The sequence below is a fragment of the Solea senegalensis genome, linkage group LG13 (assembly GCF_019176455.1).
Source record: "Solea senegalensis isolate Sse05_10M linkage group LG13, IFAPA_SoseM_1, whole genome shotgun sequence".
Classification (NCBI taxonomy): Eukaryota; Metazoa; Chordata; class Actinopteri; order Pleuronectiformes; family Soleidae; genus Solea; species Solea senegalensis.
Genome location: NC_058033.1, coordinates 3,837,705 through 3,862,125, shown reverse-complemented (window position 1 = coordinate 3,862,125; position 24,421 = coordinate 3,837,705). Strand labels below are relative to the sequence as shown.

The 24,421-nt window shown below is 41.2% G+C and overlaps 1 protein-coding gene across 2 annotated transcripts; it reads left to right on the top strand.

The window, feature by feature from the left end:
- The first annotated feature begins 983 nt into the window (after window positions 1–983).
- Window positions 984–23,815, top strand: grm5a (glutamate receptor, metabotropic 5a). Of its 2 annotated transcripts, XM_044042018.1 has the most exons (19): window positions 984–1,012; window positions 2,662–2,968; window positions 3,613–3,896; window positions 3,992–4,125; window positions 5,471–5,732; window positions 6,497–6,611; window positions 8,118–8,367; window positions 12,006–12,241; window positions 12,349–12,470; window positions 13,018–13,142; window positions 13,276–13,444; window positions 16,277–16,403; window positions 16,794–16,911; window positions 17,586–17,772; window positions 18,595–18,753; window positions 18,835–18,960; window positions 19,659–19,841; window positions 19,943–20,112; window positions 21,218–23,815. In XM_044042018.1, exons 3-19 carry the CDS (start codon window positions 3,684–3,686, stop codon window positions 22,074–22,076), a joined length of 3,555 nt encoding a protein of 1,184 aa, XP_043897953.1. In that variant the 5' UTR covers window positions 984–1,012; window positions 2,662–2,968; window positions 3,613–3,683; the 3' UTR covers window positions 22,077–23,815. The 2 variants fall into 2 exon arrangements, with proteins under 2 accessions (XP_043897953.1, XP_043897952.1); XM_044042017.1 differs by lacking the exon at window positions 984–1,012 and having other exon boundaries at window positions 1,125–2,968.
- Window positions 23,816–24,421: the final 606 nt, after the last annotated feature.

Sequence of the window (24,421 nt, the reverse complement as noted above, 5' to 3'; positions counted from 1 at the left end):
GCAGATCACATGCCGCTTAACCTCGGGGTGAAGCTTAGTTCCTTTGAATGCCTGGCAGTTTAGTGCCCCCAAAAAAATCTCAAAAATGCAGCACTGACTCTTCTTGGAAAAAGAAGTGATTTAAAGTGGACTGGATTTGCACTTAGAGTCCCTAATGACATCCTAATATCATCATTATCCTGATCGTGAAGCCTAATGATACAACTAAAATAAACAGGGTATGGCTGTTTAACACAGTGATTCCCAAAGGCTGGGGCGGGACCCACAGATGGGTCATGAGAGATTTTACTTAATTTGCCCTCATCCCAAATTATATTGTTGTTTGGGTCGTGATAGTTTGCCCTCTGTAAAAAGTGGGTTACACTTTTACCATTTGTAGTTCTTGTATTTTAGACTTTTACTATTTGTAGTTTTTGTATTTTAGACTTTTACTATTTGTAGTTTTTGTATTTTAGACTTTTACCATTTGTAGTTTTTGTATTTTAGACTTTTACCATTTGTAAGTTTTGTATTTTAGACTTTTACCATTTGTAGGTTTTGTATTTTAGACTTTTACCATTTGTAGGTTTTGTATTTTAGACTTTTTTGTAGGTTGTGTATTTTAGACTTTTACCATTTGTAAGTTTTATTTTAGACTTTTACCATTTTGTATTTTAGACTATTTTAGACTTTTTAGACTTTTACCATTTGTAGGTTGTGTATTTTAGACTTTTACCATTTGTAGTTTTTGTATTTTAGACTTTTACCGTTTGTAGGTTGTGTATTTTGCAATTTTCTGCTATGCTTGCTTTCACTGATGAGCAGAAAAGAAGACATAGAACTCATTCTTTCTCTCTCTCTCTTATCTATCTTATCCTTAACCATAATCAGTTAACGTCTAATCCTAAACTTAATCTAACCACAATTTAAATCTCCACCCCAACCCAGGTTATGCCTCATTAGGACCAGATTCTGTTCTCCATGAGGACTACTGGTCCTGAAAAAGGTCTGTGTTTATGCCAGAAACAAAGAGGTAAGACACACTCACACACACACACAGTTGTTGTACAGTATTCTTAGTGAGGACACAGTTCTAACCCTAACCCTAAAACCAGGTCTTAAACTATAAACAGACACACCTTTTAAGGTGTGACAGAACGTGAGGACCAGCCAGAATGTCCTCACTCTCTCAAAATGTCCGCAGTTCCTGTGGTTTATACGTTTTTGGTCCTCACAAAGATATATGAACACACACACACACACACACACACATACACACAGAAAGAAAGCAAACAGTTTTCTCTGGCATTATGGTTTGAAAATCACCATGACAACACTGAATCCAAAGAAACAAATGGCACATTATATGAAGGGAGGAGAGATGAACTGTGAGACAGTTGAGGACAAAATATTTCTCATTAATTTGTTTTCAAAATAATGACATTTATTACGCATACGGTCACATTTCAGAACACAAAGACGTGCAGATTAAGTCGGAGGCCAAAAACAAAGAATCGACTGATGCGCATTCAGTAAAGCATAAAATGCCCGTGGCAACAATAAAAGTCTGGATTTATTTGAAGAGGTTTTTGGAGGAAAACCTTGATGTCTCTCACATGACTGTCTGTATACCTGAGGCCTTTCACCTTTCATTCATAGACATTAACATTTTTGCATGTGATTGTCACAGGAAAAAAACAAAACAATAAAGAATTAGGGGCAGCCACCAGAGGGTGCCACGTGACTGTCTTTACCTGATGCTCACTGTCAATCACATGTCTTCTCAGAGTTTCTTTCCTTTGATTCTAAGAAATGAGGCAAATCCTTTTCAGTCATGCGTCTGACCTTGGTGTCTTTCGGGTTCTGTGAAGTCACCCAACAACAAGGTTTTGTTATTCCTGGATCTGCGTCACATGCCTCACAAGCATCTGAGTGTCATCAATTCCCACTGCTCCATCTGCTTCTTTGTCTGCGACAGCCTCACAAAATGTGCACACATCTCTGATGATGTACAAATGTTAGAAATAATTGGATACAATTTGGACGGCGTCTCATGTGGCTCCATATCTTGTTACGTTTTCATTGTCAGTTGTTCTGTGACCACAGTTTTCTTTTGATCGATCAAGTTTTGGGCAAAGCTAAAAAAGAAATCACGTCTCTGTCAAAAGCGATTGGATGTGGCGTGTGTGTATGCAGGATCAAGACAAAATTTCATCCCGATCTCATCCAGATTACGGATTAGGCAGCAAGTTTGATTCAACATCGCAAAATCGTAGAAATCACAAATCAAATTGCAATATATATGTCGGAAAATTCAATGTTTTTTTTCGGGCAGAAGTGAGAGTCTGTGACTTTGAAGATTCACCGCATGTGATGAAGAACATGCGTTCACCGTCCGATCGGATGAATAATGCACTGATCGTTTCTCGTTATATGAAAAAGAGTGAACGATTTGATGAATTTGGGTCAGTGGCAGTGAGGATGTCACATTTGCAACTCGCCATCCGCCCACAGACAGAGACAGCGAGAGACATCTGCAGCCTAATGAACACAACTGTTGCCTAAAATAGTCACTGTATCATCCTGTGATTAAATACACTCCCAAACTTTAGTCCTCCCTTGTTTGCTCACTTGTGTGTTTTGTTTCTTTCTTCTCCTCCCCGTGGGTTTCGCCTCCTGGAGCGTTCACTGTTGATGCGCAGCACTTTCCCACTGTTTTGGAGTAGGAGGAGAACGTAGAGGAGAGGGAGAAGCAGCAGGAGGAGGAGGAGGAGGAGGAGGAAGAGGAGGGCCTGGTCTCGTCATGTGCGTCAGTAAGTCAAACATGTTCCAATAACGGTCTACATTATCTGCTGCTATTTGCAGTTTGCTGTAGCCAGGCGCCAGTTTGAGCCTGAGAAGAAACCTGCAGCTCTTTTCCTTGTTGCTCCTCCGTGAAGGAGACGCGCTTACGAGGGATGGCATCAGCGAGGCAGTTGGCAGAAAAGAGGTAGGAAGTTTTTTTTTTCTGGTAGTTTTTGTGCTTCGAGCTCCTAATAATGACGGAATGCTTCAATACGGATGAGATAAATGAGCTTTATTATTCATACGTCAATGCAACAGCAGCCCAGATGTCAGTTTCGCCTTGTTAATGATGCTGAATGATGCACCTGCAGCTTCATTTCATCAATAGCAACTGTGACTTGGGTGTTTTGCCAATGAATAATCATATTTTTTTTCCCCCAATAATCAAAATGTTTTATAGCTGTACCTCAAAATAAATATGCATCATTGATTTAATAGGATGTTTAGGGTCTTTTTTTTTAAAGATATTATCAAGTGTTTTAAAGCCCTGCATGGCCCGGCTCCAGATTATTCACTATTTTAGACATTGTCATGTTAGTTGAGATCCTCAGGCATCCGGCTTCTCTTTGTTCTAGACTCCAGGTTAGGAGACAGAGCTTTTAAAATCAGGGCCCCCGAGGCTCTGGAATCACCTGCCCGTGGAATACAATCTTCATTTAAGACCTTTATCTAAAAGCTTATTCTGGTTTTATCAGATTGGATTTACTGAATATTGGTTTCGATATTTTGCCTGTTTTTCTCGCCGTGTTGTTCATTGTTTTGATAAGTGTGCGTATCCTTTTTTATCAGGAAACGAACCCTTACCCTTGGAAATACAAGGACAAACCATTCATCAGACACTCAGCTCTAAGAGGCGCAGGATGGCAGGAGGTGTGAAGAGGAAAACACTGGCGTTACACGTCAGGTGGTTGTTTGTCTGCTTGTTGTTGATGTCTGATCTGAGCTGGCTCGCCCGAAAGCACCAGGTCGGGGTCAACGGCCAGAACAATGAGAGAAGAGTACTGGCACATATCCCAGGTGACATCATTATCGGAGCTCTGTTCTCTGTTCACCACCAGCCACCTGCAGACAAGGTACGCGCTGGTGTTGTGAGGTTGTTCACGCTTCACGATCATTTTCTGCCTGATAAATGTTCATTATGAATCCAGCTGCGCTCCACTCTGCTCAGGTGCACGAGCGAAAGTGTGGAGCGGTGCGCGAGCAGTACGGGATCCAGAGGGTGGAAGCCATGATGCACACTCTGGACCGAATCAACGCAGACCCCGCCATCCTCCCAAATATCACGCTGGGCTGCGAGATCAGGTCAGGAATCAACCACAGCACCTCATATTTTAATCTGACATGGGGATTACTTGTTTGTGACATTCTTTTGGGGTTTTGCGGCAAAGTACGGAGCTAAATAGGGACCAACCACTTTGGGGGGGACAGGTTCGATCATGTATAATTACTTGAGAGCCCATGATACATGAAGACTACAATTAGGTTGCACACAAATGCACTGCATTTTACATAATGTATTTAATGCATAACAACGGCTTTTGTTCAAACGACAGTGCCATTCAAGGCAAGCCACTCAGACAGCCATTTGCCAACTCTTGCGTCTTATCAGGGCAAATGTTACCCGCTATTTTTAATCACGCAACTTTTTAAAGACTTTGACAACTTCTTTGTGCGATCACTCAGCGTGGTTTGTCCATTAGTGTCTCTTTACGCTGAATTCCTAAGCTGACTGCAATGCTGTTTTGGCAGTTTATGCAAATGTGCAATTTTGAAATGTGCAATTTCTTTATTTCTTCATTATACATTTGTAAATTGTTATTTATTTGTCAGAATCAGAATCAGAAATACTTAATTAATCCCTGGGATTACACATACATTAAGTATGTATGTATTTTGTTTCTTAAACGTAGAGATGTAAGGCTCTTTGTGATTAGGATGCACACACAATAAAGCCAAAATGGAAGGTTTATGGTGCTTTTTGGGAGTAGAATGGGGGGGAGGGGGGCGTTCTCAGGCAGCAGGGAAGGACAGATTGGAGATTTGAAGTGGGCAAGCTTCCACTGAAGAAGTCTCACCACAGAAGAAACTGCAGCTGCAGAATTAAGACTTAAGTCAGGTAACCAAAGAGTGTTCACTAGTTTGGCCATTTAGCCATTTGTCGAGAGACAAAGGGAAATTCTCAATATATAGGATGTCATTTCTTTAATTACATTTTTATCGTCCAAAAAAGATGTCTGCTACTGTAATCACTGTTTGTGATAATGTCAACGAGGGAGAAATAAAAGAAGAGGCAATAGCAGCTGGACAACCAATACCGCAAGCTATTCATTATTCATTTATTCAAGTTAATATAACGGTGGCAGGAAGTATCTCTCCACTCCAGCGAGGAAACGCCGACACAACCAGAGATTTTTTGTACAAAAAGCACAGTGAAGCTGTCAGGTTGATTTGACTGACTCATCCTGATGGAACATCACATCAGCTCTGGACGAGGCTCTGGACTGCAGACTTGTTGTCATGTGGTTCTGAGGCGACAACACTGTGTGTTTAAAGAGAATTCAATTGGCCACTCGTAGCTGTCACCACACCTTTATTTTCTCTTCTGCTTCCCAAAAACAACAACGTGATCTTTACCACCCTGCACCAGGGACTCTTGCTGGCACTCTGCGGTGGCGCTGGAGCAGAGCATTGAGTTCATTCGAGACACTCTGGTGTCCAACGAAGAGGAGGAGAACCAGGGCAGGTGTGCCGCAGAGGGGGGCAGTCTGCTGGTTCAGGGAAAGAAGCCCATCGTGGGTCTGATTGGTCCAGGATCCAGCTCTGTTGCCATCCAGGTGCAAAATCTCCTCCAGCTCTTCAACATCCCGCAGATAGCCTACTCAGCCACAAGCATGGATCTCAGTGACAAGGTAGGATAAGTACAAAAATGCATCTAAATGACGGTTTAAATGCTATAATATGTCAAATTGCTGTGATTGATTAAGTCTGATGGATGAAGGAAATATTTGGTACTATTTGGTATCAAATAGTTTTTTCCTATTATTGTGTTTATTTGTCTATTGGATCACAACAACTCTCTAATGTGCATTCTTTTGTTAAAGTACGGTGGTCTATGGTGGCCTGGAAGTGCAAGGCATTATTACAAAACGTGGAAAAAGGCCAGAATTGACATGTTTTGTAAATTAGTTTTAACATTTGTTCATTTGTTTTTGGATTTGTAAAAGTGTGTCATGTTTTGTAATAATGGTTTGCACTTCCAGGCCACCGTACCAAAGAGTGAAAACGCAAAAGCACAGCGGAACCAAACAAGCCAAGACAACAATTCCCATGATCCCACGCTGCTTCCCAATCTAATCAAACTGGGTGTTTTGTCTGGATCTATGATGGCTGCTGTAGCGCCACCATCAGGACTATTGGGTCCCCTTTGCATGCAATGAAATTTGACCTGGGACTGGAAATCAGAAGAATGATCATAAAACCCAACAAAAGATTAATTATTTAACCATATAAAGATATAAATTATATGAAGCACTAAGAGCCAATACAAAGGGGTGTGTCTTCCTGTTTGCCCGGGACAATAAGACAATTTGGCATTGGTTTGTAGAATAGGTTGATAATAGAGATTGTTATAGATGCATGAAAGTCTATCTGAAATGTGAATTTCCTCCAACAGAGCCTGTATAAATATTTCATGAGGGTGGTGCCGTCAGACATGCAACAAGCCAGAGCCATGGTGGACATTGTCAAGAAGTACAACTGGAGCTACGTGTCCGCAATTCACACAGAGGGTAAATGTGTGTGTGTGTGTGTGTGTGTGTGTGTGTGTGTGTGCATTATTATTTATTTTACTCACTTTCTCACTTGTCATCGCCTGTTACACCACATGATATTTGCATAGACCACAGACAAGGTTCAGAACCACGTGAATGACTTTCCACTTTCCCACCAAATCAGCTGCAAAACACGAAACAGTGTTTGAAGAATGTTATCAATGGTATTTGAATATTTCCTGACAAAGACAAAGATAAAGATGATATTAGTCCGACACAGTCGACCATTTATAAACAATTAATTTTTATCAGTTCGATATCCGATCCAGTGACTTTGACCAGTAATACCGATTTTCATCTCTTTAGTGCTTGTATCCGCATTTTTACGTCTTCTTATGTACTGTTGAGTCAAAGTTATGATTAATTTTGATTAATTTAAAATTGCATTTAAAAAAAAAACAGAAAAACAAACCAAAACAAGAGTAGCAATAACTGTGCAGGGGTCAAAGAATAGACCATTTTTTTTCTATTATTTTTTTTTAGTTCATTAAAACGAGCCAAGCAAACTTTGAACTGTGACGTATATCCAAATTTCACAAATTTAATCCAATTAAAAAATGTTTTAGTACTTTTTGCTCAGGTGTGTGGTGAACAAAAAGGATATAAGACACGATATACATTCTTATCACCTCTGTATAACATATTAATAGAAAAAAGCAGCCTAAAAACTCTGTGTTCTAAGGTTTAAACTACAATATCCATTCAGATGCATTTACCACCTCACTATAACCAGCCATATCCTTATTTATATCCTTATGTCTTCTAAGTTCATTGAAGCATTTATATCACATTGTGGTGTGGGATTTCACTTTTTTGTTTATGTGATCCCTGATCCAGTGATTTTTATTTTTTTTTTTTGCAAATATTTGGAATCGTACGGATACTGAGTATGTAACTGAGGTGAAAGAGTTGATGAGATGAAGGGCCATGTCAACACGTCGGGAGGCCTGTCACATGTGTGTATGAAGATGATGATGCTCGCAGGAACAGTGTTGTGCCCCAAATGAGAGTAAACATGCCACGCAACAGAAAGTAGGTGACCTCGTTTCCCGCGGAAAACAGAAAACTGTCATCCCCGACAGTTTCCGTACATTTTCAAATATGGTTTGTGTTGTGCATTTGAATGTCCACACACTGCACGTGTGAGGCTCTCTCTCTTGTTTTTTCTGTGATTGTTTTTATCAACAAATAGAGAAAAGAGATGAAGGGAGAGAAAAATAAACTAAAATAAACCAAATAAAACTTACTTTTTACTGCAGATTATGTAAGTCTGTGATTCTTCTTCATGTGAGACAGGTGGGGCGGCACACTACTGACCCCTACTCACAAGCAGCTACTAAGACAAATGCATAACAGTTTGTTATATTTAATAAGGAGTGAAAGCTAGGAGTCTGTGTGTGTGTGTGTGTGTGGCATGGTGCTTATATAACGAGAAACCTTCCATTTGTGCGGTTCTGTCCATAGGTAATTATGGAGAGAGTGGCATGGAGGCATTCAAAGACATGGCAGCGAAGGAGGGAATCTGCATCGCCCACTCCGACAAGATATACAGCAACGCAGGGGAGCAGGGCTTCGATAAGCTGCTGCAGAAACTGCGAGGTCACTTGCCCAAAGCCAGAGTGGTGGCCTGCTTCTGCGAGGGCATGACGGTCCGCGGCATTCTGATGGCCATGAGGCGACAGCGCCTGGTGGGAGAGTTTCTGCTGGTCGGAAGGTGAGTGTGTGTGTGTGTGTGTGTGTGTGAGAAAATAAATATCACTTTCATTTGTGTGTGTGTGTGTGTGTGTGGATTTCTCTCCCTCATGATTTTTGCGTTTATTCGCACTCACTCAAAAGTAACACTCAACACTACAGTGCTTAAATAATAGAGCGGTAATAATTGGGACTTCTTGTACTTGTTACTACTTGTTACTACATACTAATACTAGTTAAGTAGTAGCTTGTTAATAACAATGCAAAAAAAGTGTGTGGGCCATAAAGGGAGGCTAATAATTCCAAACATTTTAATATTAAGTTATTACACTCATGGAAATCCACAGTAATTCTCATTATCAATGTGTTACCTGGATATTACTTTGGAAATGACATGTTATTATTGTAAATCAATCCCCATATTACTACTACACAGGCTGAAAATGAGGTGGTATTACTATAATACTACCTCCATCGTGAAAAATGACTGGACTGACTGGACTGAGGTGTTACATGTAACCCACTGAAATCTGTGTGCGTCATGTTTCTAATTTTCCGTCCAGACTGTCTGCAGATGTCCAGCGTCCTCAGACATGTTGTGTGTTGTCACACTCTCATCACCACCCTCATCATCCTCATCACCATCTTTGTCATCTTGATCTTCATGACATCCATCTGCTTCTTGGTGGTCCGTAGGAAAATTCAAGGTATGTCTTTGTATTTTTCTGTTTTGCCGATGCTTTTTTTTCTTTTAATTCAGTCGGTCATTGATAACGGTTAATTTAGCTCTGTGTTTGTTTACCTTTTCAAATCTAATGCTTTATTGGAGCAGCCGAGGTTTGACTGTAATTCAGCAAGAAAACACTTTTTAGGCACAAAATAATTTCACTCCCATTCAATCCCTAAGATCTAAGATTCTATACATACAGTGAATGAATCACAAATACATTTTAAATAGTATTGAAATCAACAACTCAGGGGAAATATGGTAAAGCTGGTAGATGTATACAAAGCTGTGATGATCTTACTTATCTTTAAAGGACAGACATTTCGAGGAAATGTTGCCATTTTCTGCTCCAGATACGTCTCGAATCGTTCATAGGTTGGATTAAACAGGCAACGCGCATGTACAGTGTAGGAGAAAAATGAAACATGTACGCAATTAAAAACATGAGGGAAGGCAAAATAAGTGGGAAAGAGGGGGCTGATTTCACAGGAGGTCTCACTCTCTCCGAGAATAACGTTTTATTTTAAGGTTTAGCTCTCTGGCTCACTCTCGTCCCTGGTGTTCTATAAATGCCCTTCCTCATTAGGAGCCACATATGTAGGCTGTCGCTCAAAACTGACAGCAGGAAACAAAATAACCTTGAACTACATATGGGGGGCGTGGGGGAAGTAGTTTGTTCATTATTATGCACATAATGTAAAGATGTGTTTGACCTGGCCACTGAGCTTCAGTACGTACATCATGTACATCGCAAATGATAGATATTTCATAGAATTTCAAAATAAAAGTGTCTGGGTTGATAGGGAATGATATTGTTCACAATAACAACGTATTTATAATGAGAAACGAATCATCAGTGTCAGGGTGTGTGTTTGTTCATGTCTCATGTTGTCTACATTTTAACATTTTAAAACCCAACCGTCAAAGCTGTTTTATAGTTTTATACATAACCCAGTGCTGGTTTTACCGACTCATTTTCACCGACTTTGTTTAAGGACACACTGTACATACAGAACATAAATCCTAATGTATATTCAAATACCTGCAAAACTAACCACTGCTATGCCTTAATACCAACAAGCTAAACTAAGATGATGGTGGGAATCTTTGTCTTCCAATACCTCATTCATTGGACTTTACAGTTAAAATAAAACATCAACACAGATTATTAGCTCTGTGCGTAAATTAAATGAATCATTTCTTCAAGTTAAATTTCAAATTTGAAGTCAAGACGATTCATGAATGGCATTTCAGGTTCCACCATCACAGTTATGATCTTGTTTATCTTGTTTAGTTTAATTTGACAATGGGTAGTTTTCCCTCTCTGTGTGCGCCGTCGTGCTCCTATGACACGCAAGCAATTTATCCAGTTATATTCTTGATCTAATTGGAGCCTCAAGTGAAGCATCATGATCCCGCACTAATTTTATCAACAATTACTGCCATTCGCATTAAATGGAGCACCTGACCAAACTGGAAACACAACAATCAAGGTTGCTCAGGTCGTGGGAAATGTTTTCTCTCTTCTGTCCAGACAACTATTTCTCTCTTCTTCTTTTTTTTTTTCATGCCTTTTGTTTAGAATGATTTTAGAAATGGACCCAGTTCCAGCTGCTGCAGGGTTACAAAGTGTCCACTCACAAACGAGCTATAGCTGGAAACTCGACTGCTATGTTACCGCACGAGGAGAAACAAGAGTGCTTGTGTGTCTTCTGGCTCGTAGGTGGTGCAGCAACACGCTGCATCCAGCACGCTGCCCTCCCAGGTCGATGTGTGGGTTTCAGAGCTCTCGTTCAAGAGTGATTCAAACGATCCAGAGTCAAAGCCCGCCGTGCTTTTCATATCCAGTCCTGCCGTTTTCATGCCAGTGTACAATTTCTGCGCTCGCTTCTCTAAGGATGTGTTATGAAATGATCTCCTACCTCGACCAGAGAACCAGGCATCATAAAAACACCCACGCTGCTGTTGTGTAACTCCGGCGAAGTTTTCCCAGAAATGACTTATTTATCTTTTTTTGTCGGTCAAAAATAGAAGGCTGCATTTTCTTTGTGTCACTAAAGTGTGCGTGTTTACATGTATGCACACGTGTAGAGGTGTAATCACACTGTTGATTGTACGCCATGTGTCTACAGGGATGGATAATAATAGATGGAACAGTAACCTTTACACTGATGAAAGCTTATTGAGTCAACAGCAGATCAGATTACTGCATTGTCTGCTCTGGTCCTATTAATGTCTGTCCATGTTGTGAATCTTTTTCTGACCACTGCCTGAGTAGCCTGGAGGGACACGGCCAAATCTGAGATTTCTGCAGACAAGGGTGCCGTTTTGGTCAACTTCAGAATCAGTGGGAGCCACAGAAGTTGATTTGGCTGCATTTTAAGCGATTTGCACCATGGAGCTCCCCTGGTAAAAGTTGTTATACACCATCGCTGCTAGAAAACTATACAGCAAGCACATTTGCGGATGTATTTTTGTCACTCTGCATACGTCATCCGGATCATTGGGCTGATTGGTTGTAGGTTTATACAATCATGTTCAGAGGCATTTTAACCTATGTTCGTTTTTCACGCCTTCTTGAAAGTGGGAGGTGATTAGACCCTACTGCCTGCAGTGTGCCACATCTAGAATACGGAAACAGGGCATTTATACACCGTGCTACACTGTTTTGATGCATGTTCTGGAACTAACTCCGCCCAATGCCTGATTTTGGAAGAAAAAAATGCCAAGAACGTGGGCTGAGAGCTGAGCAGGGATGGAGAGAGAAGGAAGATAAAGTGACATCTCCGACGTTTATAAAAATGTGCCGGAGTCTGGGACAACAAGCCTCAACAATAGGGTTTGGAAGCTTGTACCAGTGACGCTAGAGTTGCTAATTTGATGAAAAGTTTTACAACGTCTGCCTTCCTCTGCCTCTTTCTCCTCCTTTCCAGTGACGGCTGGGCCGACAGGTACGATGTGACTGACGGCTTCCAGAGGGAGGCAGCAGGTGGGATCACGATAAAGCTCAAGTCTGCTCACGTGACCTGGTTCGATGATTATTACCTGAACCTGAAGCCGGACGCCAACCTGAGGAACCCCTGGTTCCCTGAGTTCTGGCAGCACCGCTTCCAGTGCAGGCTGAGGGGGCATCCGCTGGAGAGCACTGCATACAACCGCACCTGCACCTGTTAGTACATCACACACACACACTCTTATACGCCATTCTCTCTGTAATATATTGTTATTATTACATTGATATGTTTATTCTTAAGAGCATATTCCTGCTCTTCACAGGGAGAGAGTCTCTGCGTCAACAGTACGCACAAGACACCAAGATGGGATTTGTCATTAATGCCATCTATTCCATGGCTTACGGCCTACATACCATGCAGCAAGCCGTCTGTCCAGGATTTAAGGTAAAGCAGTATGCAATTTTAGCAAAATACTTGAAAACCAAGGCATTCTTAGAGGTGAAAATCCTTTATTATCATGGCTAATGCATGGCAAAATATAAAGACTATTCGTTTAGGTGTTGTGAAATAGGTAAACAAAGGTTATAGTGACAAGAATTCATGCTCAGCCCCCCAAATCATGGCTTTTATTTTGAAAATCTTGTAAGAGATGTTTAATATTAGACATCTTAGTGGCATAAACCTGCTCCATATAAAAATAACCGCATTCACACTACAACCTATACGCCTCATATGAGGTGTTAAAATTCACAAATGAATGTAATATATTCTGGATCTGCTGCTCTCCTTAAACATATGCGTTTTTACATCATGATGACAAAAATTACAGTTCCCTCAAGGATCTTTACCTGTGGGACTGGGGAACTTGTTTTTAATCTCATTATCAAAAATGGCAGAGCTCCTTTTCTCTTTCCTTTCTTCCTCTCGGTCGGTATTTTTCTCTTTTCCTATGAGCTATAAGGTTTGTCACTGCGTTCGCTGTTTCCCACAGGGTTTGTGTGAGAACATGCGACCCATCGACGGCCGCAAGCTGCTGGAGTTTCTGATGCAAACCAACTTCACTGGAGTATCTGGGGAGATTATCCACTTTGACCAGAATGGAGACTCGCCGGGCAGGTAAGCATCACGATGGGAGAGGATGATGCAGAGACCACTAAACACTGAATGTATGCATATGCCGTTACGTACTGCAGGTATACGTATATAGAGATATATACATATATATATTATTCACTTGTGTGTGACGCAGGTATGAAATCATGAACTTCAAGCAAACCGGTGAGGATGAGTTTGCTTACATCCCCGTGGGAAGCTGGGATCAGGGCGGCTTGAAGATGAATGATGAGGAAATCTGGAGCGACAACGGTGACATCATCCAGTCATTCTGCTCAGAGCCCTGCCAGAAGGCACAGATCAAGGTAGATGCCACTCATGCACACAAACACAGGGTCGTTGCAAAGTCAGGTTAGGTTAAAGGGGTTCATTTATTTGTGGTTTGTTAGGCATGGATAATGTTTATTAATGGACATTTCTGTCAAATCTCTACAACATTAGCATGATTCTGAAACAAGATGATAGTAGATAGATAGTAGAGCCTCCATAAGGAATGAAAACGTTGCGTCTTCCCTGGTGTATCACAGCAGAAAGTGCCACAAACTTAGGGAAACACACAACTGGAAACAAAAGTTCCACATGTCCGTGTAAAACAATGAGCAGCAAACATACATTTCTTGGAATTTAAGATATTAAATCGTATTCTATCCACTCAGGCTATAAATTATTTTAAATTGAAAGTTTAATTCACTTTTGCCAATATGACTCCTGTTTCTGTTATGATGACAAATACACCAGAGAATATATGAAAAGATTTGAACTACCAAATAAGTCCCACACAGAAGCCTTTAACTGATCCCTCAGGATTAGGATACTAACATGGGTCCAATCAGATCCTGGAGTCTTCTACCAGTAACTCTTTGTTCGGGCTTTAATCATCTCCCATCTGGGTTTCTCATACTCCCCTCAGCCTGTCAGAATCACGAGGAACAATGCAATCTGTCTCCTCTGTATCATCCCAAACATCTCCAACATTAATCCCAGCCCACACACTTTACACCAACTTCCTGTGAAGAAGCAACTTCACAAAAGTCCAGTCTCACGAGGTTTTAAAGAAGATCTACAGCGTGTTGCCCACACCCTCAGGCCCGACAGCCCAGCCCACATCTGTAGCTAACAGCTGATTGGCTCTCTGTGATCTGCAGTGACCTTCTCAGTGTTTCCACTCTGTTCACTCTTCTCTCCATCAGAGCAGATAGTGCTCTTAGGTAAAAGTACACACTATCCCCCAAACCTGGACATGTAAAAGCCTCACTGCATGGGCTGAAATACCCTGTATGTGTCATGCTGTATTTTATAACTGCATAATTGTTACCATCGCTAGGATACATCACCATCATTTAAATATTGTAGCTATGTGAGGTGGTGCAACTGTTTGCTCAGTAGGCTGACTGGTACATGCTTTCATTATCTGTACAGCAGCCGTTCCCACACAAATGATGCTCATTTAAATTCTAAAAACTTTTCTGGCAGCCCACCAAACTCTGATCGACACATTATTATAGGCTCAATTCCAAATATTCAACTGGCAGAAAATAACATCAAAACTTTGATTGTCTAGATATTGAACCACAGTAATTAAATATATATGAAGTACTAGATATATAAAACCAATTGTTCCATAAATTATCTATACATTGTTGTCTATAAGGGTGCATCCACATATACGTCACAGTTTGAGAAGCATTATTTTTTATACGAATCATGAAAATTGTATTATTTGAAACTTAAATGCAAAACTGATATTTAAAATAATTTTTACTGAGGTGTAAAGAGTAAGGAAATATTCTACTCAACTAAAAGTACCACTATGATGATAACATTTAATAGTGTCCTGGTCTAAAAATGTACTCAAGTAAAAAAGTAACTTGTTTACTTTGTTACTTTTTAACAAGGTTCTTTCTTGTGTTGTGCAAAAAGGACAAGGGGACACAAATCTCACATGAATAGCTTTTCCTGTCCTCATCGCTCACCTGTCCCCATCACTAGCCTGTCATTGTCACTATGAGGCAGGTGAACGATGAGGACAGGTGAGTGATCAGTCATCATTCACCTGTCCTCATCACTCACCTGTCCTCATCACTTACCTGTCCTTGTCACTCACCTATCCTCATCGTTCACCTCTCCTCATAGTGACAATGACAGGCTAGTGATGGGGACAGGTGAATGATGAGGACAGGTGAATGATGGAGTCAGGTGAATGATGAGGACAGGTAAGTGATGAGGACAGGTGAGCGATGAGGACAGGTGAATGATGACTGATCACTCATCATTCACTTGTCCTCATCACTCACCTGACTCCGTCATTCACCTGTGCTCACCTGTCCTCATCACACGCCTGTCCTCATCGTTCACCAGTCTTCATCACTCACCTGTCCCTGTCATTCACCTGTCCTCATCATTCCGGAGCATGAATTTTACTCAGTAACGGATGTGATTTCAAACGTAGTGAAGTACAGTACTTCGATAAAAAAAGATTCATATTGCCTTTTGAAGCAGAGGTGCGGATGATGTCCTCTGAATGCAGCAGAGTCCCAGGCAAACAGCACTTCACTGTACATCCACAGCTCTGCAGTGAAAGGCTGCTAAAGCAAAGTTCTTTAAAAGTAATGAGGCCCAAAGAGATTCTCCGCCTTTTTCTTCTTTTGATCCCCTGACAGGGAGATCAGATCCTCATTTCTTTGCTTACAGGATGAATGTTAGCTACAGAGAAGTGCCGGTGGAGCTTTGAAACCTCCCTGCCCTTTAATATTGTGTGTGTGTGTGCGCGTGCACTTGTATTTATAACTTTGTGAGGTCCAGAAACCGTAAAAACCTATGTTTGTGAGGACATTTTGTCTGCTCCCGTCACACCTTGAAGGGCTGTTTCAGGGTTAAGACCTGGTTTTAGACTTCAAATTCAGGCTATGGTTAGACTGAGGATTAGGATTAGGCATTTTGGTTGTCACGGTAAAGGTCAGGATAAAGGGCCAGGGAGTGCTGTGTTGATATAAATCATCAGCAAAGGTCAGGATGCATGTTTGTTTGGTGACCCAAATAAACTCTCCCGTGACCCCTCTGTGGGTCCCAACCCAGTGTCTAAGAACGACTTGCTTGGGCTGTCCTAATGAATTGTATTTCCGTGTGTCTCCGTAAAGGTGATCCGTAAAGGAGAGGTGAGCTGCTGTTGGACCTGCACTCCCTGCAAAGAGAATGAGTATGTGTTTGATGAGTATACGTGTCGGGCCTGTGTCCTGGGCTCGTGGCCGACAGACGACCTCACTGGTAAGCACCATTTATTTATGTCGCCTTTACGAATATGCCAAACAGGTCAGAAATACTTCAGATCTGGGTCACACACACACACACGTCAATGGTGCATGGAAAATCCTTTTACAGACCACAACCACTTCAAACCATGACAGACTGAGAGACTTTAGGTCCCTGCCAGAAAACAGGATTTGGCTGAAGCTTAGATTTCTTAACTGACCAGAAATGTTTGACACTTTTTTTCTCTCCACAATATTCCACTTCCTCTTTCTCTGTTTTTGATGCACGTCCTCTAAGGAATATCTCATCATAATAATAAGATGTTTATTGTACTCCACGGTAAGTCAGGGTTTCACTTGAGCTCTTCTGTGTTGCTTTCTCACTCCCCGTTTCTCTGGGTCTCAGGTTGTGAGCCGATCCCAGTTCAGTACGTACGCTGGGGCGATCCAGAGCCCATCGCTGCAGTCGTCTTCTCGTGTCTGGGCCTCATGGCAACACTTTTTGTGACATCCGTCTTCATCAAGTAAATATCGTACTACACTAAAAACCAAGTTATTTGTCATTTTAAATGTGTTTTATATTGTTGTTGTTTGTTTGCTCAAAATAGAAATATGATATGGTTTTAAAATATTATATATAAGATTTTATAGCTCAGCCCTTCCAACTTTAAATGATATGCTATTTATTTAATAAACAATTTGTAAAAATAAATAAATAAAATGACTTCAATTATATGAAGTTTAATCACACAACTGAATTTAAAATACCTTAATACCTTAATACTTAGTAGTGCTCTCTTTTTCATCTTTAAAAACATTTATATACTGTGTATATATACGTTTACTGGTCACTTTTAAAAATTTTGTATGCTTGTTATGCGCCAATGACACCAGAACAAATTCCTTGTATGTGCAAATCGTACTTGGCAATAAAGCTCTTCTGATTCTGATTCTGATTCTGATTCTGATTCTGATTAATGGACCACCAAAGCATAGCTCTCGCTCCTTTCATGCTTTTGTCACTCTTGATATGTGTTTAGTATCATTTGCATGTCCTTTGCTAATTAGATAAATTCATATTGCTATAAAATGACAGTTAAACTTTGTTCCAAGGTCAAAAATCGCTGAAACCAGAAATGTGTGGTCAAACAAAACCGTGCGAAACGATCTCTTAAGTTTTGTGAATCTGCATCTGTAGATTTTGGGACACTCCTGTGGTCAAGTCGTCCAGCCGTGAGCTCTGCTACATCATCCTGGCTGGAATATGTCTGGGCTACCTGTGCACGTTTAGCCTCATCGCTAAGCCTCACCTCATCTACTGCTACCTGCAGAGGCTGGGAATCGGTCTGTCGCCGGCCATGAGCTACTCCGCTCTGGTCACCAAGGTACTTCCCGATCAGAGTTAAAACGCATGCATGTTTAAGGATCCGTTTTGAGATTTTGTTATTTGTTTTTAAATGTTTTAATGGATTACCACCCCACTTACATAGATGAGGTCCAGGGTTCAGCTATGTAAGTGACGACAAACCGGAGTTTTGTCGTCCTTTTTGCTCCTTTACTTTTGTTCCTTGTGTCATTTGATTCTATTAAATGTTAAATTCTTCAATTATCTCATCGTATTTTATCGATATTTGGATTTTATTTCTTGCGTGTCGCACTTTGTGTGTGTGTGTGAGGCAACTGGACTGAGTTGACTTTTCATAGAAACACCAAGCAAAGCTGCAAAAGTTTGAAGTCTGAAGTGGTTATACACTTATACAGATAGCTTTCCGGGTTTTATATTCAGGTTCTGTCAGTAAACCCTCTGAAATGTTACACACTGGACATTTAAACGACAGTTTGAGTTGAAGATGAGAGGGGGATTTTTTTTTGAAGCATCAATTTCTGCTGAACGACAGTGCAAACCTTTCGTGTGGACTGAGACGCCTGTGCCCTAGTACGACATCTAGTGGCAGTGCGTGCCAATAACCTTTAAGCACAAACAGAAGGCCATCTAAGGATAGAGACTGGAGTAAAACTGCCAGATATTGAGTGATGGCCAACTGTAAAAGAGATATGGTAGAAGTCAGGTGTCTGTGTGTGGGCTGAGTTTGTTGTCTAAGATCTGAGAAGTGTTGAAGGGATGGGGGGTTGCATGAATCAGTATTATCGATGTTGATGTATGTGATGCCTGCCTGCATCACCGTTTAATCTATTTTCTGATGCAGACCAACCGTATAGCGCGGATCCTGGCAGGCAGCAAGAAGAAGATCTGCACCAAGAAGCCTCGCTTCATGTCCGCCTGCGCACAATTGGTCATCGCCTTCCTACTCATTCTGCTTCAGCTGGGGATTATTGTGGCGCTGCTTATCATCGAGCCACCGCAGGTGTGTACGCGCGTCGATGCAATGCTCATTAAAAGACACTCGTGGACACACGCGAATGACCTCGATCCGTGTCTCCGACAGGTGATCTATGACTATCCCAGTATCCGTGAGGTGCACTTGATCTGTAATCTGACCACTCTGGGGGTTGTGGCTCCTCTGGGCTACAACGGCCTGCTTATCCTCAGCTGCACCTTCTATGCCTTCAAGGTAATTCAGCACAACATTATCTAAGAAGCGTTTTCTATTAAGAATGAGGTCCAGCTCCAGAAGACTTACTTACGTACTGTAAGGTATATTAAAGTTAAGTGAATTACTGTGCAATGTAAACTTAAATATGTGTATTAAGCATCTGTGTATTGGAAAGCATCATAAAGAAAGACAAAAGAAAGTAAATAATAATATTTTAACTTCATGTTTGCCGATGTTGACGGTGACCTTCAGGACCGTGTCCATTATAAATCCTCAAACTAAAAAAAATATACTGTTTGTTCTTTCCTCATGTCAAGATAAAAAGAAAGCGACTTGATCATAATTGAAAAGCTTCAGACGAGTCAATATTGATCATGATTGCGATAAAATACCAGATAAACTGCGCTTCTATTTTTTTACTTTCACAAGAAAACATTTCACAAATCTAAGGCAAAACATTTGTGTTTGTACGGAATTTATGTTATAGCTATACGTATCGTTATTAAACAGGTTAGTTCAGTAGGTAACCCTAACCCTAGCCCAGCTTTAAGCGTGTATAACATAATGATTTATAAAATAAAACACATTTAAAAGGTGGCATCTTAAGACCCCTGCTACCATAAAGGCAATCATCTGCATCAGCCAAAATGCAAACTCTAGTCACTTCTGATAAACTGTATATTGAAATGTTCCATTAATTGTTGTCTCTCCTCCAGACTCGTAATGTACCGGCTAATTTCAACGAGGCCAAGTACATTGCCTTCACCATGTACACCACCTGTATCATCTGGCTGGCCTTTGTTCCAATTTACTTTGGCTCCAACTACAAGATCATAACCATGTGCTTCAGCGTCAGCCTCAGTGCCACCGTGGCTCTGTGCTGCATGTTCGTGCCCAAGGCAAGAAATTGAGACGCTTACATCTTCCACGCTTTTCTTTTTTCCCTGCACCACTATTATTATTATTCTAAAAGTTATTTGTCGGTTATTTCCACCGCTAGGTTTACATCATGCTCGCCAAGCCTGAGAAGAATGTCCGCAGTGCTTTCACGACGTCCACAGTGGTGCGCATGCACGTCGGTGACGCCAAAAAAGCCGCCAAGACTCCCAAGCCTTCCAGCAGCATGGCCAATTTGTTTCGACGCAATGGCTCTGCGCAGGATGACATCAGGTATAGTTAGTGTAGAATGCATTCATCAACTCCTCACGATCTGTGTATGAAAGCGTACCAAAGAGATCACATGTGAAACACAGTGATTCCCAAAAACAGGGTCCCGGGAGATTTTTTTTGGGGGGGCCCAAACTCCATTCATTTCCCATTTAATTTCCCATTCATTTTATCTGATCCAGTTATTTTGACCCGTATTGGACGAGTCTCATATTGGATCATTCTTCCCAAAGAGTTAAGACACTGTAACCCAAATTGCACCTGACAATATAACTATAACAGAAAGGTCCCCATACAGGCCATTAAGCATAAAAAAAAACACATTTTCCCAGTTGGATAAAGCTTTCAAAAAGGGGATAGAATGTAAAATCCATTATTGCTCATTGTTACCACTTACATTTAATTATTATACACTATAAAACACTTGTAAAATTAGCCTGTGCACTCACCTGTGGCACTATATTATTAATGGCGTGGGGGTAAATGTCCGTCTCACTACATGGTTTCGGTTTATGTACGGTAATTGTTTCTGTCAGTGAGTCCGTGCTCGATTACAAGCGGCTGGATAATGCGAGCCGGGAAGCCGTTACCTCATTTGGGTTAAGTACTCCCACAGGAGAACCTCGGTCTTCAAGGACTTCTCTCTTTCCAGGGAAAGATGAAGGGAACATGGAGGGAGACGTAAAATTACACAGACAGCGAAATATAGAATGGGGGACGGAAGAAATACTTACACCAAGAAGTAGAACACGGTGGAAGTTCTTTTCTTATATCTGCTATGATACACACGTGTCACCAGGAGACATTTATTTGCAGGTTAAGAGTATTATTGGATGTAAATCTTTCACATTCGGACTGTAAATGTGGACGCAGTCTTCTGGTTGCAAAATGAAGCCTCGAAATCAGTTTTTTTAGAACTAAAAAAGCTCTCAAATGTCACCCACGACCAGGCACTAGAATTGGACGATACCAGCTGTCAGTGACACATTTGAGAAGAGTAATTCCTCAGGGAAGATTCTACTGACATTTTCTTTTTGCAACTAGAGGAAGTCGCCCCCCCCTGGTGAGAACAAATTGTTCTATGCGTCTGTTTTTTTTTTTTTTGAAGTTCCAACGGGAAATCCGTGAACTGGACACAGAACGACCGCAGCTACAGACCAACCCTGTGGAAGAGGATGTCGTTCCACGTCAAGAAAAAAGGCGCCGTGGAGTCAAACCAGACGGCCATCATCAAACCCTTCTCCAAAGACGGAGATGTACCTGAGGTGCCTCCGCCCTTCACCTGCTCGCCCCCTCAGTCACCTCTGCTCACTGTCAGCCAGCAGCCAGTGAAGGCGAGGGGTCACCACGGAGGAGACGATGGAGCCGAGCCACAAGTTTTACCCGCCAACCACGCCGCCGGGGTGAGAAGAGGAGGCGGGGACAACGGCGCGGACATTAGCTTCATACCTGTAGGCGTGGGGGACATCGGCACGGGGTTGCTCGTCAGTCAAACTCAGGGCGTCACCATCATGGACCAAATCAGCTGCGTGGTGAGCCGATTCACCGCCAACATCAGTGAGCTCAACACCATGATGCTGCCGGGAGGAGCCGCAGCTCCGCCTGCACCTGCAGACGCCGCCGCCTGCCCTCCTCCTCCTCCGCCCCCTCCTCCTCCGCCTCCTCCCCCTCCTCAGCACCTGACATCCATGAGCCATGTGGTCACCACGCATGCCGAGGTCATGGCTGTTCCCAGCTTCTGCGAGAATCGACCCGCAGGTAAGATCTACACCCAGCACCTGGGGGGGACGTGCGTGAGCGGCAGACGGGTCAAGGACATGGAGGAGCTCATGGCTCTGACGCCTCCTTCCCCGTTTAGAGACTCGTCGCTGAGCTCCAGCGGCAGCTCACCTTCGTCTCCCGCCTCTGAGGCCGAGTATGACCAGCTGCTGCTGAGACACTTCAGCCAGAGCTCCTCCTCTCTCTAAACCTTCATGTTTAAAGACAAGACACGGACCAAACCAAACACTTTGATTTCTTTCTACCTGTGGATGCTACGTTTAAGCCCTTTTTTTTTTAAATATTGTGTTTTCGTGTGCACCCATGCATGCCTCCATTGAGAGGACAGAGAGGAACAAACCTGAAGATGACTGCAAACATTAAGTGCGTCATCTTTTGTTTCCAAGTTCCAGCCATACGGGCATTTTACAGACTATTTCTTTGAATACTGACTCACTTTTAAACTTTTTAAATTCCAAAGAAAACACACCTTCTTTGTAATATCAGGCATCAAACGTAAGTGATGAAAAGTGACCAAATATGAACTGTATGTTCAGTGTTTATTTGAAGCATAGTTGTGTTGCAGTCGTGTGTTCTGCATTTTATTATTCTAAACACTTAGATTTATTTCATTGCTACTGATTTTCTGGTTATATAACACAATCGTTTCGCTGTCAATCCTGTGAGACATTTGTAATTTCACTGGAAAAGGAAACGTTTGCTGGAACTAAAAATGAAACCTCCTGACTCTAAGAGGACACACATTTTTTTTTACACCTAATGGACACGTAACACTTTGTCTTAATGGACGCAACGTCGTCTCCGGACGGTTGAATGTCAGAAGACGTGTCCTTGAAAAGAGTGGACGACAGAAAGGATCTTCCTCCTCAGGACCAAAATACTTTCTGCTCGCTCATCATTTTTTTTTTCCCCTGTTTGCATGATTTCGAAATTTCAGTTGCTTTTGTAAAAGATGACTTTTGTTTTTTTTTTGTTTTTAACATGACACATTAAGATGATTAGATACAGATGTAGGTGATGGTATTTGTGTTATTGATGTGTTTTCCAGAATGTGTCCCCCCCTGTAGTTTTTGTAAATGGGCTCAAATTAAAAATCTCATTATAATCCCATTTAGAGTCTAATCTTAAAAAAAAACAACAGTTTACGACTTAAGGAGAACAGTATTTTTTATATTTACTTAACTTGTGACTGTGTTATTTCTCATGCTTGACCATATTCTTTGAATCTTGTTTTTTTTTTGTATCTACACTTATTGCTATAGTTAAGATTCATGGCTTCGCAGCTATTGTTTTTCTTGTGTTCACAATGTGGTTTTCAGCGTAAAAACCATACCATAGACAGTTGCCATACTTGCATGCCGTTTTATAATTCACCATGTGTCTCCACCTGTTGATGCTACTTGTGAACCATTTCTAAATAAGAAGATAACTGTGTCAAAATCGCTGTGTGCGATAATGAATAAAACAGGAAGTGGGAAATAAGGTTTCTAGGCCACTCTTTAAATTAAATAACAGGATATCATTTCCGATGCCATAAATTGTAGACCGTAATTGTTCGGTGAAATTAATAAGTCACATGATGGCGGGCAAAGTTAATTTATAGTCAAGAGAGGAACAGCTTTGATGAGTCCAGGGACAGAGCACGGTCACAATGGACTGATGGTTAGTTATCACGTTACCTGCAGTCCTCACCACATGTCGCTCAGCGGGAAATCCTTTGTGTAACACAATGGCTCTTGTTTTGATTCTCTCAAAAACAAAAACTCTTCACAGTCGCCGTAAATGCAAATCATGTGATTAGCTGCCTGAGGAAGAAGTGAAGAGACTGGCGCCTGCTTTTGCTCCTCAGTGGTTGTGTGAACACACTTAAAATTCACCATTTCAAATAGATATGTATATATATAGCGTATATGTATGTATATATATATATATATATATATATATATACATATATATAAATATATATATATATATAGATATATATATATCTATATATATATATATATAGGAGATTCCTCTATAAACACCGAATAACACTATGCCTGTGCTCCATAAACAATCATTTTATTCAACATTTGTATAAAAAAGGTGATTATTCACATGTAAAGGAAACAAAAACAGATAAATAACATACACACAACAATCACACACATACTCACATAAGCTTTGCATAGTTTCGTTCATTATTAGATATTTTAAGTTTGAGATCATTTGCTTTTCACCTTTGTGACTGTTAATTAATTATGTTCCGCACATCCCCGGAAGAACTATTATATTAGCAAATTGGATGATGTTTTTGAAGATGCCAGTGGAAAATCAGCCCAGAATATCAACATTTAAAACAAAATAAATAAATGATCCAAAGTGTCAACCAAACATTTTTGTATCCACATCATGAATATGTTAACTCAGTAAACATGTTTGAACAGAGACCTTGGAGTCCCAGGAAAAGGGACCTGGGGGCCTGAAACTGAGCTGAAGTGAGCCGGTGGCATTGAGCCTCGTGAGGAAGTTTGTCAAACATGAAAGCATC